The sequence below is a fragment of the Lagopus muta genome, chromosome 20 (assembly GCF_023343835.1).
Source record: "Lagopus muta isolate bLagMut1 chromosome 20, bLagMut1 primary, whole genome shotgun sequence".
NCBI lineage: Eukaryota > Metazoa > Chordata > Aves > Galliformes > Phasianidae > Lagopus > Lagopus muta.
In genome coordinates this window covers 968,378-981,579 of record NC_064452.1, presented here as the reverse complement: position 1 = coordinate 981,579, position 13,202 = coordinate 968,378, and the positions used below count along the sequence as shown (strand labels likewise).

The following is a 13,202-nucleotide window of genomic DNA, read 5'->3' as shown; positions in this document are numbered from 1 at the left end:
CAGCAGCAAGGTTTGTCTTTGCTGCTCTTGACAGCCTGGTAGAGAAGGAGGGGCAGCAGAAAGGAAGAGTCCTGAGCTCTGCTGGTGAATCCAGTTTGCATTATTTCATAGAGTGCACCTTACACCTAAGATGAAAAGAAACAGGACTAACCTGGAAGAGTTTGGAGGAAGAAGCATGGGAGCAGAACTCTGGATTCTCAAGGTCCATCATTTGCTTTGGAATAAAATCTCTCTGCTACTCTGACTCACATTTACCAGCCAAGGGATGCAGACTCCCCACCTACAGTTAGCTTAATTGGAATCAGACATCCAAATCCATTGGTTCACTTAAAAAAAATAATAAAAAAAAATCCCAGGTTAGCCGGGGTTATTCCAAAAGGGCATGCCCTCCATTTGCTGCTCTGGAACAGTCAGCTTCATGTGGCTTTAACCAGGACAACTCCACTGAAAGAAGAGCTGTTGATGCTCAGTTTTCCACTCAAGAAGGAACAGACGTGTAGAACTGCACCTCCATCCAGCCCAGGCACTGGCAGGCACAGCCAGCTGGGAGCATGCTGGCTGACTGGGCACAGCCATGCCAGAACCAGGGCTGGTCCCACAGTGTCCTCTGTCAGGATAAAACACACCTAACAAGAGCACTGTATCCAGTACCACCATTTGACTACCAATCTAAACACTTCTCTCCCAAATAAGACTCTTGCTACTATGTGCTGGACAGTCATCAGAACACCATGCCCAGCACACACAGATCAGCTCCTCAGTAACAACAGAACCTCGACAAGAACAAGCTCTGCTCTGGTTGGCAGCAGACGGAGCTCCTGGGCTGGGTGCTGCCTGTCCAGCGCTCCTGGAGCCAGCAGCAGCTGGGCAGCAGCAGGTCGGCCCTGCACAGCCAGCAGCACAACTGGCCACATGCAGGCAGTGGCCAGCAGGTCACACACGTGGCACTGCCCGATGTCACTGAGCACAACGACACGAGCAGCAAATAACTGCACCGAAGTCACACAAGCACACACGTACCATCTGAGAGTTCCTTTGCAGCAGGGGGAGGTGGGAATCCATCACGCTTGAAAATATCTAATGAACATGCTAAATTCGGTAAGGCTTCTCCCACATAACATAATGGGTAAGGTCAGAGTCAATAGTCTGTATGTATTAAAAAGTCACATTACTGTAGTCTTCAGTGTTCAAAAAGGGGTACTCAACTGCTTCCTCCCGCCTGGCTGCTTTTTAAGGATTTTTATGTCAGCAGAGTTAAAAATGATCAACTGCTCGAGAGCTCCTTCCAGCATTTGGAAGCAAGACAGATTGCTATCAAGGAACAGCGGCCTCCACAGCACCTCGCTATATTCCTTCATCTCCGTTAGCCCACACTGGAACCTCGGCAAGTTAAAGCTCTGCAGCAAATGTCCAAAAACAGCAGCTTGAAGTCAGACTGCACAAGGAGGGGAGCACTGCACATCAGAAATCCACCAGTGCAATCGCTAAGGATCTGTGGAAGGGCTGTTCTCAGAAAAGCAGGGTGAACACTCCGCCGCTCCAGTCTGCCACTTCTCGCTCAGCAGCCAATCTGCATCACCAGCGAGGTGACACACCATGGAGACGCAGTTTAGAAAGCCCAAAAGAAAGCATTTTGCCCGGACGCAGTCTGAAAGAGGGAGCCTGGCCAATTAGCATGGATCCGAATGGGGAAAGCGACACACACAAATCATTATGCACACACACAAAGTGACTGTGACCCCGCAGAGCACAGCCCCCAGCCGGGGGGAACACAGCCTGGGAGCGGCCAGCCGCGGCCCCGGATACTGCACTGCCCTGAGCGGCCTTCTGCGGCCCGGCCTCACGGGGAGCACAGCGCTGGTTCTGGGGGCACAGCTGGGGGAACTGCCTGGGGAAAAGATCTCCTCTCACACCTAAAGAGAGAGAGACAGCACTGAACGCCATTCATCTGCACAGCCCCAGGCGTTAGCTAGTTAGTTAGACTCCAAAACAGCTGCATTCTAATGCACAACATTCAGTATTCAACTGGGATGAGGGAACAACTTAAGTCCAAAACCTTAAATCGGTATCTAAGTAAGAAACAGAAAGTCCAGGTCGTAAAACACAGTCCAGAACAACGTATCACAAAACAGTGTAAAACCTGCTCTTCACTGCACACATTTTCTCCATCAGGCTGCTTTCATTTTCTTTCTGTCCCTCAAACGCCATGCGGGATCCTGGCCCCCACGGGAGGCAGCACACATAGCACAGCACGACGCACCCCTGGGGAGCAGCCCACATCCCGGGCTTTGCCCCACGCCTGAAAGATGTCTGCCACCAACCAGCCAAAGCACTCCGAGAAAAACAAAATCCCCTTTGTTTCCTTGGTAAAAGTTTCCTGTTAAAGAATGCAGAAATCAGGTCAATTTAACACAGCAATACCCACGGCATAAGACAAGCCCTGCTGTTTTTTTTGCTGTTGTTGTTTTAGAAGAAGTCACCTGGGACAGTTTAACAGCTCCGCTGTAAGCGTTATAAACTTTCACAAATAGCACTGTAGAAACAGACACCTGGTAATTGAAGGCAGTTTAAAAAGTAAATAAGCCTTTAAAGGCGCTGGAAGGAGGAAAGAAGCATCAATCACAGTGTGAGATCACCTTCATGCAAGATCACCTTCTTTAATTATGAAACCTTTCAGAATCCTGGAAACTTTAAAAATCTCTCTGAAAGACAGCACTAATCCAACACCATAATCCAGAAGCCACAAACCCCACAAGTATAAACTCTGCTTAGCAAGGAAGCAAATCAGGCAGCTTGTTATTCACTAATTAGTTATTAGATATGTCCAATGAAGAAAAGAACCTTTAACTCATTTACCACATTCATTTGGTTTAAAGCTCCACAAGTACACTGTTGGGTTTTCTTGTCTTTTTCCCCTCCCCCCCATTTCACTTTAAAGAAATCACCAGCATCTCTCCTGCTGTATGCCCGGGGTTCCTAAAATCACACATTTTTCCCAGACGCACATTTTGTACAATATTCAATGTTATAGTCCCACTATTAAACCACCTGCTTTGATAAGAAACCATATACAACAAAACTGTTGGGCTGAACTTGCTCAGGTGGTCTCAAGCCACAAAGGCTGTTAAACACTTCTCCTTACTGACTTCCCTCTGCAACTCCACAGTCTTCTTTTCCAATTTTTCAACCAAAACAACCCAAGACAAACAGTGTATAAAAGTACAAGTGGCACACATCACATAGATTCCTCCTATAGATTCTCAAAAACAGGCAGTCAGAAAGCCAATTACAGAAGTTTTCTTTTAGCTTTTAAAATTCAAACGCAACTGCAAATGTTTTGGGATTTGAAACTGATCTGCTGGTTTTGCTAGGCAGGACCTGAAGAGCAAGGGCCGCTCCTGCTCCATCCGCAGGTCTGCCCAAGGAGGCGGCACTGAGCGATAACTCAGAGCCAAGCGCGCCAGCAGCGCATCTGCACACAGCCAGCGCCTTTGTGCTGGCGTGGAAAGCGCCCCGCGCTGCTGGAGCGCCCTGTAAGGATGCTAGGAGGTCCCTGCTCAGCCTGCCCGACTTAAAGCTCATTGCCTCCCCGTGCCTGCAGAAGAATACCCTGTGGCCCGAAGAGTTCACAGCTCCATCACAACTTGCTCTCCAACACTTGCTAATATCCAAATGCATCTCTGAAGCTACACAAAAGAAAACTTGCAAACAATGCAGGCACAGATATACCCCCATCCATCACAACCACAGAACTGAAAGCTCAGCTCAAAACAAGCCTGAAGTCTGCATTTAATCCAAACGCTCTCCATAAATACCATGCAAAACATACTGCAGAAAAGAGCATAACAAACCCAAGTAATGTGGCAACAATCTCCCACCACCGCCAGAGAAGCCTCTGGTTTTCAGCCAGCAAACTGACCGGGACTCTGCAAGGAGACAGTTAACTGCAGGCACGACAGCACAAAGCAGCTCTCCTGCAGTTTCACAGCCATGCGCTGATACCCTTAAGACGCCATGCACTCCGGCTTTAAAAGCTTTCATTGCCAATTCCCTGTTTGAAACCTGAACTGCCTGGCAACAATGATTCTCTGTGTGCCTAAAATCCTATTATTGATCCTCCTACTTACCTTAGGCTGTGCTCGTCGGGGAAATGCAACTTTAGGGTCAATCTGAGGAAAAAGAAAGGAGAAATCAACAAGACTGTCAGGCTGTTTCTTGTCTTATTAAAAAAAAAAAAAAATCATTGAATTATTAATCTCTCATTTCTCAGGCTTATAGTTCAGCACACTGGGCCCTACAACCACCCCGTGAGATCACAGGTTGGGTTTGTCAGAGACTTCCTGGCAAAGGGAGGGAGACAAGGAAGGGAGGAAGCAAACTCCTGTGCACCCTGAGCAGGGCCAGTGGGTCACAACCACCAGCAGTGCCCAGGGAGCCCTGTATGGGCCTCCGGGTGCTGCTTTTGCAGCAACACCACTCTTGAGGTTGCACAGAAAGCAGCACTCCTGATCGAGCCCTTCCCTGTAGGCCCTGACACCTGCACCTTCCTTCCGTTGGGTTTTGGGTCACTTTGGCCTCTGTTTTATTCTTCTACTTTGTCAGCTGGCTAGCAGCATCAACGCAGAATGCAAAATGCAAAGTCAAATTGCTTCAGTTTCAGTTGGTAATTAAAACTGAATTCTCAGAAGGACTGTGTGACCATCCTTCCTAACAGCGCTCCTCATGGATCTGCTACAGCATTTCCCCCAAAGAACCAAGGAGCGCTGCGAGACCGCAAAGGAGCACTGCGGAGGTGAGGGAAAGAGGAGAGCAAAACAAAACGTGCAGCCACTGTGAGCCAGAGAGACCCAGTTCTTCAAAAAAGATTTTCCATGAGGGAGTTCCCTGAAGTATTCCTGAATGAAGCAGGGACAAAAAGGACCAAGAAGATCAGTGAGCACACCTTGGTTTCATCCCTCGCTCCCTTCAGATGCAGCACTGACACCCACTGTGTTGCATAAATTACAAGCCATATCCACTTTGCAGCTCTAAAACGTTCATTCTGCAATTTTAAAAGCAACTTTCACATGGGGCATTACCAACTGCACTCCGTCAAAAATCACCTGAAAACAGAAATCCACCACCATAAATGAAGGACTGGATGTAAATAAATAATCACACCTTTTAGGCAGCGCTCTACTGCCAAAAACAACTGCAAGAAAGTGCACGCATGCTGCTGATTGCTTCTGTATTTTTAGCAGCATCTGCGTGCACTCACTTTCTAACTAGGCTAGGAGAGGGTGTTTCAGAGGACTACATCCCACCTGGACTGGGCACCCTGCGACTGCCTTCAGCGCTCTGTGACTGCGTAACGAACGCTGACCCTGACCATGTGAAGGCAGAAGCAGAGGCTTTCCTGGCTTGGGGTTGGCTGTATTTCACCCCCTGCAGCTGCCCCCAAACAAGGAGGCGTTCCCACTTTGGTACCATTATTCCTGTGGTGATTTCTGTGACAAATAACCTCTCCTAAAGAGCAGCTCTGCTCACTTAATATGTCAAAATCGCAAACAGCACCAGCATTTGAAGTGCAACTTATCACTAATTTGTCTGCATCAGATACAAATACGGTATCTTTCTTTTAGAACACACCTGAGAAATGAGTGATTACGTGCCTCTTCTTTGTTCAAAAAGCATTAAACAGTAACTTTTCTAACTAGAAAGCTAACCTTTTTCATAGAGATTAACATTATCTACAAATACATCCAGCACTGACTAGCATCTGTCTACTGGGGCGACACAAAAGGTATGGATGGCCCATGCGGGTACCCAAAGGCAAACAGGCACATTGCCACAGCCACTTCCAATGGAAAAGTTTTTGCAAAATGAACACCGGTCCCACCAGAACACCGCGATCCCACTGGCAGAAAGCAGAAGAGCCATTACATTCTGAAGTGAACCGCTCATTTCTCAAGGTCGGTCTAAAGAGCACGGAGCTCCCTGCACCGCAGCAACAGCTCCTCCTGAGCAACCGAGCTCTCCTTCGTACAAACTTTCTGCCCAAGGCTGCCATTCTCAGAGGCACCCCGGCACCCCTTGGCACATCCATACCTTTTGCACAACCCCATCAACTACTTCAGCAAACAAAAAAATTTCTACAGAAAAAAAAATATGGAGTTAGTTAGGTATGATTCTACTTACTGTATCTACAAGTCCTCTAGGAAATGACTATAATACTATTTCTGATATGAATGGCCATTACCTAAACAAAGCTTTTAACGTAACTGTAAACAAGAGCGACGTTTCCATGCCAATACCCAACCGATCTGCCTCCTGCGCTGAACGTTGAAACAGAGTCAAACGCTATGTTACACCGAGCAGCATCACTACAACACGGCTACGGACGAGCGGCCGGGGCGACCCGCGAGCTGCGCCCCGCCAGCCACGCTCTGACTGCGAGGAGCACTGCTGGCAGAATTGCCTCCATCGCTCACACGGCAGCACTGAGGCACATTGGCCCTCGCCGAGCTTTTTGCCCCTCCCCCAAGCAAAGCAAACTAATTCGCTGCAGGGACTCTGTGCCATAGAAAGCTGGGGAGAACATAATCATGGGCAGAGGAAGAGAGGGTGTCCTCCTGGCATTTTTTAAACTCTTGTTCGGATATTGTTTGCCTTTGTTCTTCCTAACTAGATTTATCTTTAAAAATATCCAGAATACGGCTGTACACCAAGGTCTGGTGACTTTAATCTCTGGAGCACAGTCAAATCAGTGACTGCACCGTATCTGATTCAACCCCAAATCAAATTATTGAGGCAGGCGAAGGCAGGGGCCGCGAGCTCGGACAGGCCCAGCAGAATCTGTCAGTGGGGTTCGAACATTACGCCTCAACTGCTTCCTAGTGGCTTTGCATTTCACATCAACCCCTTTAAGGGCCACACACCACGCTCGGCCTGCCCTTGGTGCGGCTGTATCACACCCAGGTACACAGCGGATGCTCCGGCACCGAGGCAGGACTCTCCCTTTCACCGCTGTCACATTTCAGTCCCAGCACCACAAAGCAGCACAGCCGCGGCCACGCGCCCACAGGAGCGCCCATGCAGGGCTGAGCCCCACAGTCCCTCCATCCCCATACAGCACTGCTTACACTGAGCGGCACCAGAGCAGAAATGACCTCTACCGGCGTCCTCCCCACGCCGCTGCTGGGCACAGTGCGGAGGCAGCGTGCGAATCGCAAACTTCAGCCCCAGCCCCTGGGTACAGGGCAGCAGTGGGGGCTGGACACAACACGTGGTGCAAGGGCAAGGGGAGAGGTCCCCTGGTTGTTTTTTGTTTTTTAAATGATCACTTAAAAAAATATATATATATATATATGTGTGTGAGATATATATATATATCTCTCAGTTGAATAATGTCACGTTATCCACTGGGGAGCGACTGTAGCAAAAAGCTTTGCACAAATAGTAAACCGGCACTTGAGCAGCTTTGCCAGCCCAGCTCTGCCAGCCCTCACCCTCGTGGATCAACGCGTGAATCCCACGGGTCCCCAGCGTGGGCTCTGGGAGCAGCATCAACTGAGGGGACGGTGCGGCTGCAGGTGGCCCTGGGACGGACTGAGGACATCATCACCCATCGCAGCCGCACAAAGTGCCCCGCAGGAAACCTGCAGCCGAACGCCACAAAAAGTTACATTTCACCCTGGGATTTTTTCAATGTCATCGCTCAATAGAACGTGAGGCGTGGGGAGGAGCCACCGGCCGGCAGGGAGAATTCGGATTAAAGCGGAAAAAATATAAAAATAAAAAAAGTTGCCGCTTTCGCGAGTTCGAGCCGAATCCGGGGCGGCGCTGGGGGCGGCCACCTACCGTCTTGGAGTCCAGCTCGTGGTGCGGCTGGGCCAGCACCTTGTCCACGCTGCCCGGGTCCGCGAACGTCACGAAGCCGAAGCCTCTGCCGAGACAAAGAGCGGAGACGGGCGGGGGGCGATGAGCACCGGGGGGCCGCACCTCCCGCACCGCCGCCGCTTTGTTCCGCGGGGCGGACCCGGGCCGGGCCGCAAAGTTTTGTCCGGGGGGGGGAAGGGGGGAGGGAAGGGAACGTGGGGGGAACGGGGGGGCCGCTTACCTGGAGCGCTTGGTGGTGGGGTCCCGCATGACCATGCACTCCCGGATCTCCCCGAATTTGCTGAAATAGTCGCGCAGGCTGTCTGCGGGGAGAGGAGAGCGGGGGGCAGCGCGGGCACGGAGGGGGGGCGGGGGGGGCGGGCGCGGCGCCTACCTGGGGAGGTCTGCCAGCTGAGGCCGCCGATGAACATCTTGCTGGGGGGAGAGAGCGGAGCGGGGCTCAGCGCCGGGCCGCCATCGGCCATTTTGACGGGGCACGGCGCGGAGCGGGGCCGGGGAGGCCCCCCCGCCCGCACACTTACCCGGGGTCGTGCTGCGCCTCGCCGGGGCCGCCCGAGGTCGCCTGGCTCCCGTCCGCCTCCATGGCCGCGCGGAGCCCGCAGCGATCCGCGCCGAGCGAGACCCCCCCCCCCCGCCCCGCTCGCCGCCGCTGCCGCCTCCCCGGCCCGGCCCGGCTCGGTTCGCTGCGGCTCCGCTCCGCTCCGCTCCGCTCCGCTCCCCTCCTTCCTTTCCTTTCCTTTCCTTTCCTTTCCTTTCCTTTCCTTTCCTTTCCTTTCCTTTCCTTTCCTTTCCTTTCCTTTCCCTTCCTTTCCTTTCCCTTCCCTTTCCCCCCCTCCTCCACCACTACCACCACCACCACCTCCTCCTCCTCCTCCTCCCTCCGCTACCGGAGGACCTCACTGGAGCGGCGCCGGGGAAGCGGCCAAGATCCGTCACACGTGGGCTCGGCTTAGCTCAGCGCCGCGCGTCCCGCCCCCCCGCCGCCATCCTCTCCTCCCTCCATCCCGCGCGCCGCGCCGCCCCCCCCACCCCCGCGCCACGGGGCGGAGCCGCCGCCGTCGCGTGGCCCTGCGTGACGTCACCGCCGCGAGCGCCCTCCTCGCTCCGCGCGCGCGCCTCCGACGCCGCGGCTCTCCCCCCCCCCGCCGCGTGCCCGGCGGCGCCGCTCAGCCTCCTCCGCCCGGGGGCGCCGCTCCACGGCTCTGGCCGGGGTTGGGGAGCGCTGCGGAGCGAGGGCGGGTGGAAGGGGTCGGAAGGCGGCGCTTGACCGGCGACGGCTCGCGAGCGGGCGGCTGGAGCCCAGCGTCCACGCGCCCGCAGATGTCGGCACCCGACGTCGCGGTGCCCTCGCTTGTATAAAGTCAACGTCCCGGTGCCCCTCGTCCCGGTGCCCGCTCGCGCTGGCAACTCCGCACCCCGGCGCCCCAAATCCTGACCTCCCCCACGGTCCGCAGCCCGCAGGTGACGCGGTGCCTGCAGGCGATGTCCACGACGCCCACCCCTGCCCTCTCCCCATTCCCAGCCCCGCTCCCACGCCGTGCTCTGCTCTCCTCTTGGCCGCCCGTGCTAAAGATCCATTCCCAACGGATTTTCAGGAGCTAACGACCTGCAAAGTTAACTTCTGTAGCTGCTGCTCAGCGCTAATGTTGTCCCCAGCTGCACAATTAAAAGTTGGAGCGCTCATTCCATTAACAAGGAAAGTTACCAGTACCAATACCAGTGCAGACTCTGGGCCGTGGCACTGCGCACAGCAGACTCTGGGATGCCCACACCTGCCCACCCAACACCTGCCCGTCGTTACCAGCTTTTAGGCTTGCTGAGCTCTTGACACACAGCAGTTTGAGAACAGAGATGCACGGTTTGTTGCAGGAAGCATTTGTAGGGCCTAAGCAATGGCTGGCTCTTGCCAGCAGCACGTGGGTTATGGGAGCCTAAGTGATGTCTGAAATTTCCAACAAGTTTCTTCTCAAAAAGAACACTCGGGTGCCCGCACAGCTGCCCATAGAGCAGGGCTCACCGCCCCTCCAGGTGCTCCGCTCTGCGGGGATGTGGCACTGAGGGATGTGGTCAATGGGCACGGTGGGGTGGCTTGGGGTTGGACTTCGTGATCGTGGAAGTCTTTTCCAAGCTTAATGATTCTGTGGCTCTGCGGAACACAGATGTTGGGCTGCCAAACCACAGAGAGAGTGGTGAGCCAAGTAAGGTGTGAGCGGTGCTGGGCCAGGTAAGGACACCTCACTGCACTGGGAGCAGGTTCGCCTCTCTGCCAAGGAGGAATCTGCATTTATGTTATGCATGCGCTATAAATTCAGTGTCATAATAAAAAGGATCTAAATCTTTACTGAATAATTCATTTTCATGCACAGGGAAGAAATAATGACTTATATTATATTCCATCTATCATTTAATAAGTTCTTGAGATTGATTGGCCGGTGGGTTTTGGAAGTCCCTGATCAGCAGTGGTGCTGCGGGCTGCCCTGCTGCCGCCCGGCCACGGCTCCACCTGACAAATGTTATTTAGACAGCTTTACGGAGGGGCAATGCACGGGGGAGCTGCCAGGAAATCAGAGATCGTTTAAAATGCAGAATATGTCATTGCAAACAATTGGTGCTGCCTCTCTGCCTCGGTGTTGGCAGCAATCTGCAGAACCGCTCCCCCAACACACTGAGGGGCCACGGCTCCAGGACGGCCCTGGGGCCCACGTGGGTTCCACAGTGCTGCAGCTTGGGCGCAATACCCACGGGCAAAAGTTGGACAGGGTACAGACACTGGTTTTGGTTTTGCTTTTTAAGGCTGTCCGTCCTTTGACAACCAACTGCATCTCCTAGTGGTGAGCGCTGCCTGCCTGCCTGGGCTGCCTGCCCTGCTACCAGCTGCCAACTGGGACGAGTGGGAATGGCCTCAAGTTGCTCCATGGGAGGGTCAGGTTGGGCACTAGGCAGCATTTCTTCTATGGAAGAGTGGTGAGCCATGGGAACAGGCTGCTGGGAGTGCTGGGTCACCATCCTCAGAGGTGCTCATGAAAATTTGGATGTGGCACTGAGGGATACGATTTAGTGGGGGAATATTGGTGGCAGGTGGACGGTTGGACGGGATGACCTTGGAGGTCTTTTCCAACCTTGGTGGGCAATTGCTGTGCAAACCGGGCTGTGCCGGCCCAGCTCTGAGCTCACACCTGCTGCAGACGGGGCTCCACACATCAGGGGGAGACTGACCTTTTTGTCAGCAACAGTTCCAGATCTGCATCAAGTTATTTCAGCATCTTGCTAATGAAGACGTTACATTGACCTTATTAAAATCATTGGGATTTTCATCTTAATTGCAAGAGCGTCATTTTTTCAACTTGTTTCAAAAGAAGAATGGAAAACAAATATTATCAGGCCCATCTTTTAGATGATAAGGAAGGGAGAAAGAGAGCTCTGCAAGGAAGGATTTCAAAGCCTGCTTTGTTTTCATCAGCTTTGAAATCAACAGACAGCCCTTAGAATTCTGTTTTTCTGAACCACGGTGTTTAATTCTATTTACTACTTCCAGGCAATTTTGTATATAGGCACCAGAAAAACCAACCGGACCACTTGAAAGAAATGCTCCTGCTCTTTTCAGATGTGTCATTTCTCCTGTGGGTAGGAGGGTGGGATATGGATCAATTAAGCTAAAAACAAAAACAACACGTGGAGGCAATGTGGAAAGAGGAGAGAGTGTTTGCTGTGTCCCTGCTCTGTAGCTCAGGTGAACATCTCAAGACTTCTAAGCAGGAGTTTTGTGCTGACTTCTTCAAGGACCACCCCCAAACTGCACCCCCTGAAAGCCCTGCACAGTGCCACTGCCTCTGCAGCCGCTGCATCCTTGGAGATGCACTGTTGGGCCACATCCGTGCCAGCAATCCAGCTGCCTTCCCTCTCCTGAAATGAGGCTCTCTACCTTATTCTTCTACTTGATTAACTGTTAGCAGAGGCCTTTAAGATCCCCTGATAAACTGTTCCAGAAGTCCAAACTAATATTATTAACTGTGAATCTTTTCCTATAAATAATTTCCAGAAGCAGATCAATGCTACAACTGAGTCAATGGTTTCCCTGGATTCATTTCTTCCTGTTACTCCTGGATTTTTTTTTCCCTGTAGCCACTAATCAATTACAATGATAAAACTGCCCTGGAACACCCCCAAAATAAAGACAAACAGTGTGCATTATCAGAGACTGGCGATGTGCGTGGCATTGGAGATGCGTTACCTTCTCTGTGGCACATTTGTTTTCCCCTATAGACAGCTAAAAAAGGAGGCACAGTAAATGAATGGTCTGGATGTAACACAGCATTAATTCCCTGACCTTCTGCATTGAGTGACTAAGAATCTCAATCTCAATTATTCCTTTCATGATGGAATCTGAAATAGACACAGCGAGTCCTCACATTCTTGCTCAAAACAGGGAGAGGTGGAATGAGATGAGCCAGCCCGATCATTTGGCACTGAAATCACATTCATTATCAGCTCCGTGTCATTCAAAGAAATTGACTGTAGGAGAAAGCAAGAGCATCCAAGGAGAATTACTGCAGAACGCACACAGACAGCGTCCGTACAGATACAAGCACACCTCTGTGTACACAACGTGTGCTTTAAAATTCACAAATCTGAAGCTGAATTAGAGGAAGGGAAAACAAGTTGCTCCCTAGAGGGCATCGTCGCTGTATGTTTCCAACCAGCAGACCAAAGCTGTTGCAGAACATCATGGCAGGTCGGTGCCCCAGAGCCACTCTGCACATGGAGGGACGTCCACCATTGCCCCGACCATGGAGCAGCCGAGGCCGTGAGACCTGGGCACAGCACAGTGCTGGCAGCACCCAGGGCCAGGGCAGGAGGAGCAGCGAGGGCAGTGATAACTCCACAGGGCGCAGGTACGTCCCGTGCTTCCCTTTGGCACCGCGCGCTGCTCGCCTCGCTGCGGTGCTGGGACGGCAGCCTGGGGACAGGGGCTGTACGCGGCCTCCACCCGCATCGCAGATTCCAGCGGTGTAAATCAGGAAGAAATGTGTCTGCTCAGTGTAGCCATGACTACATTAAAACACCATAATTGAATATGAACCACATCGTGATGGAGTCACAGATCGCAGGAGCACAAAGAGCCGGGCGGATGGTCCCGGTGCCCGCTCACTGCACCCTGCTCACAGAGCTGTGCCCCCAGAGCCCAGGGCTGTGTGCCACGGCCCTCCTCACAGCACATCTCCTCAGAAGCCCTCACGGCTCGGCAGGTCCTGCTCCTGCCGGCCTCTGTTACCCCAGGGATCTCCCCATGACTCAGAGCACTCTTTCTTGCCGTGCCCATTCTT

General features: G+C 52.6%; 1 protein-coding gene across 15 annotated transcripts in view; it reads right to left on the bottom strand.

Moving 5' to 3' along the window:
• Positions 1-8,728, bottom strand: part of MSI2 (musashi RNA binding protein 2) — a 184,098-nt gene extending 175,370 nt beyond the window's left edge. For 11 of the 15 annotated variants that reach the window (XM_048967176.1, XM_048967175.1, XM_048967170.1 and 8 more), the window contains exons 1-5: positions 8,400-8,527; positions 8,252-8,292; positions 8,099-8,180; positions 7,840-7,924; positions 4,128-4,169 (exon numbers count right to left, since the gene is read on the bottom strand). In XM_048967176.1, the coding sequence (XP_048823133.1) occupies positions 4,128-4,169; positions 7,840-7,924; positions 8,099-8,180; positions 8,252-8,292; positions 8,400-8,461 (312 nt within the window). In that variant the 5' untranslated portion in view covers positions 8,462-8,527. Of the gene's footprint in view, positions 1-4,127; positions 4,170-7,839; positions 7,925-8,098; positions 8,181-8,251; positions 8,293-8,399 lie in introns of all 15 variants that reach the window. The other 4 variants (XM_048967169.1, XM_048967177.1, XM_048967181.1 and 1 more) reach the window with 2 other exon arrangements.
• Between the last annotated feature and the right edge of the window lie 4,474 nt (positions 8,729-13,202).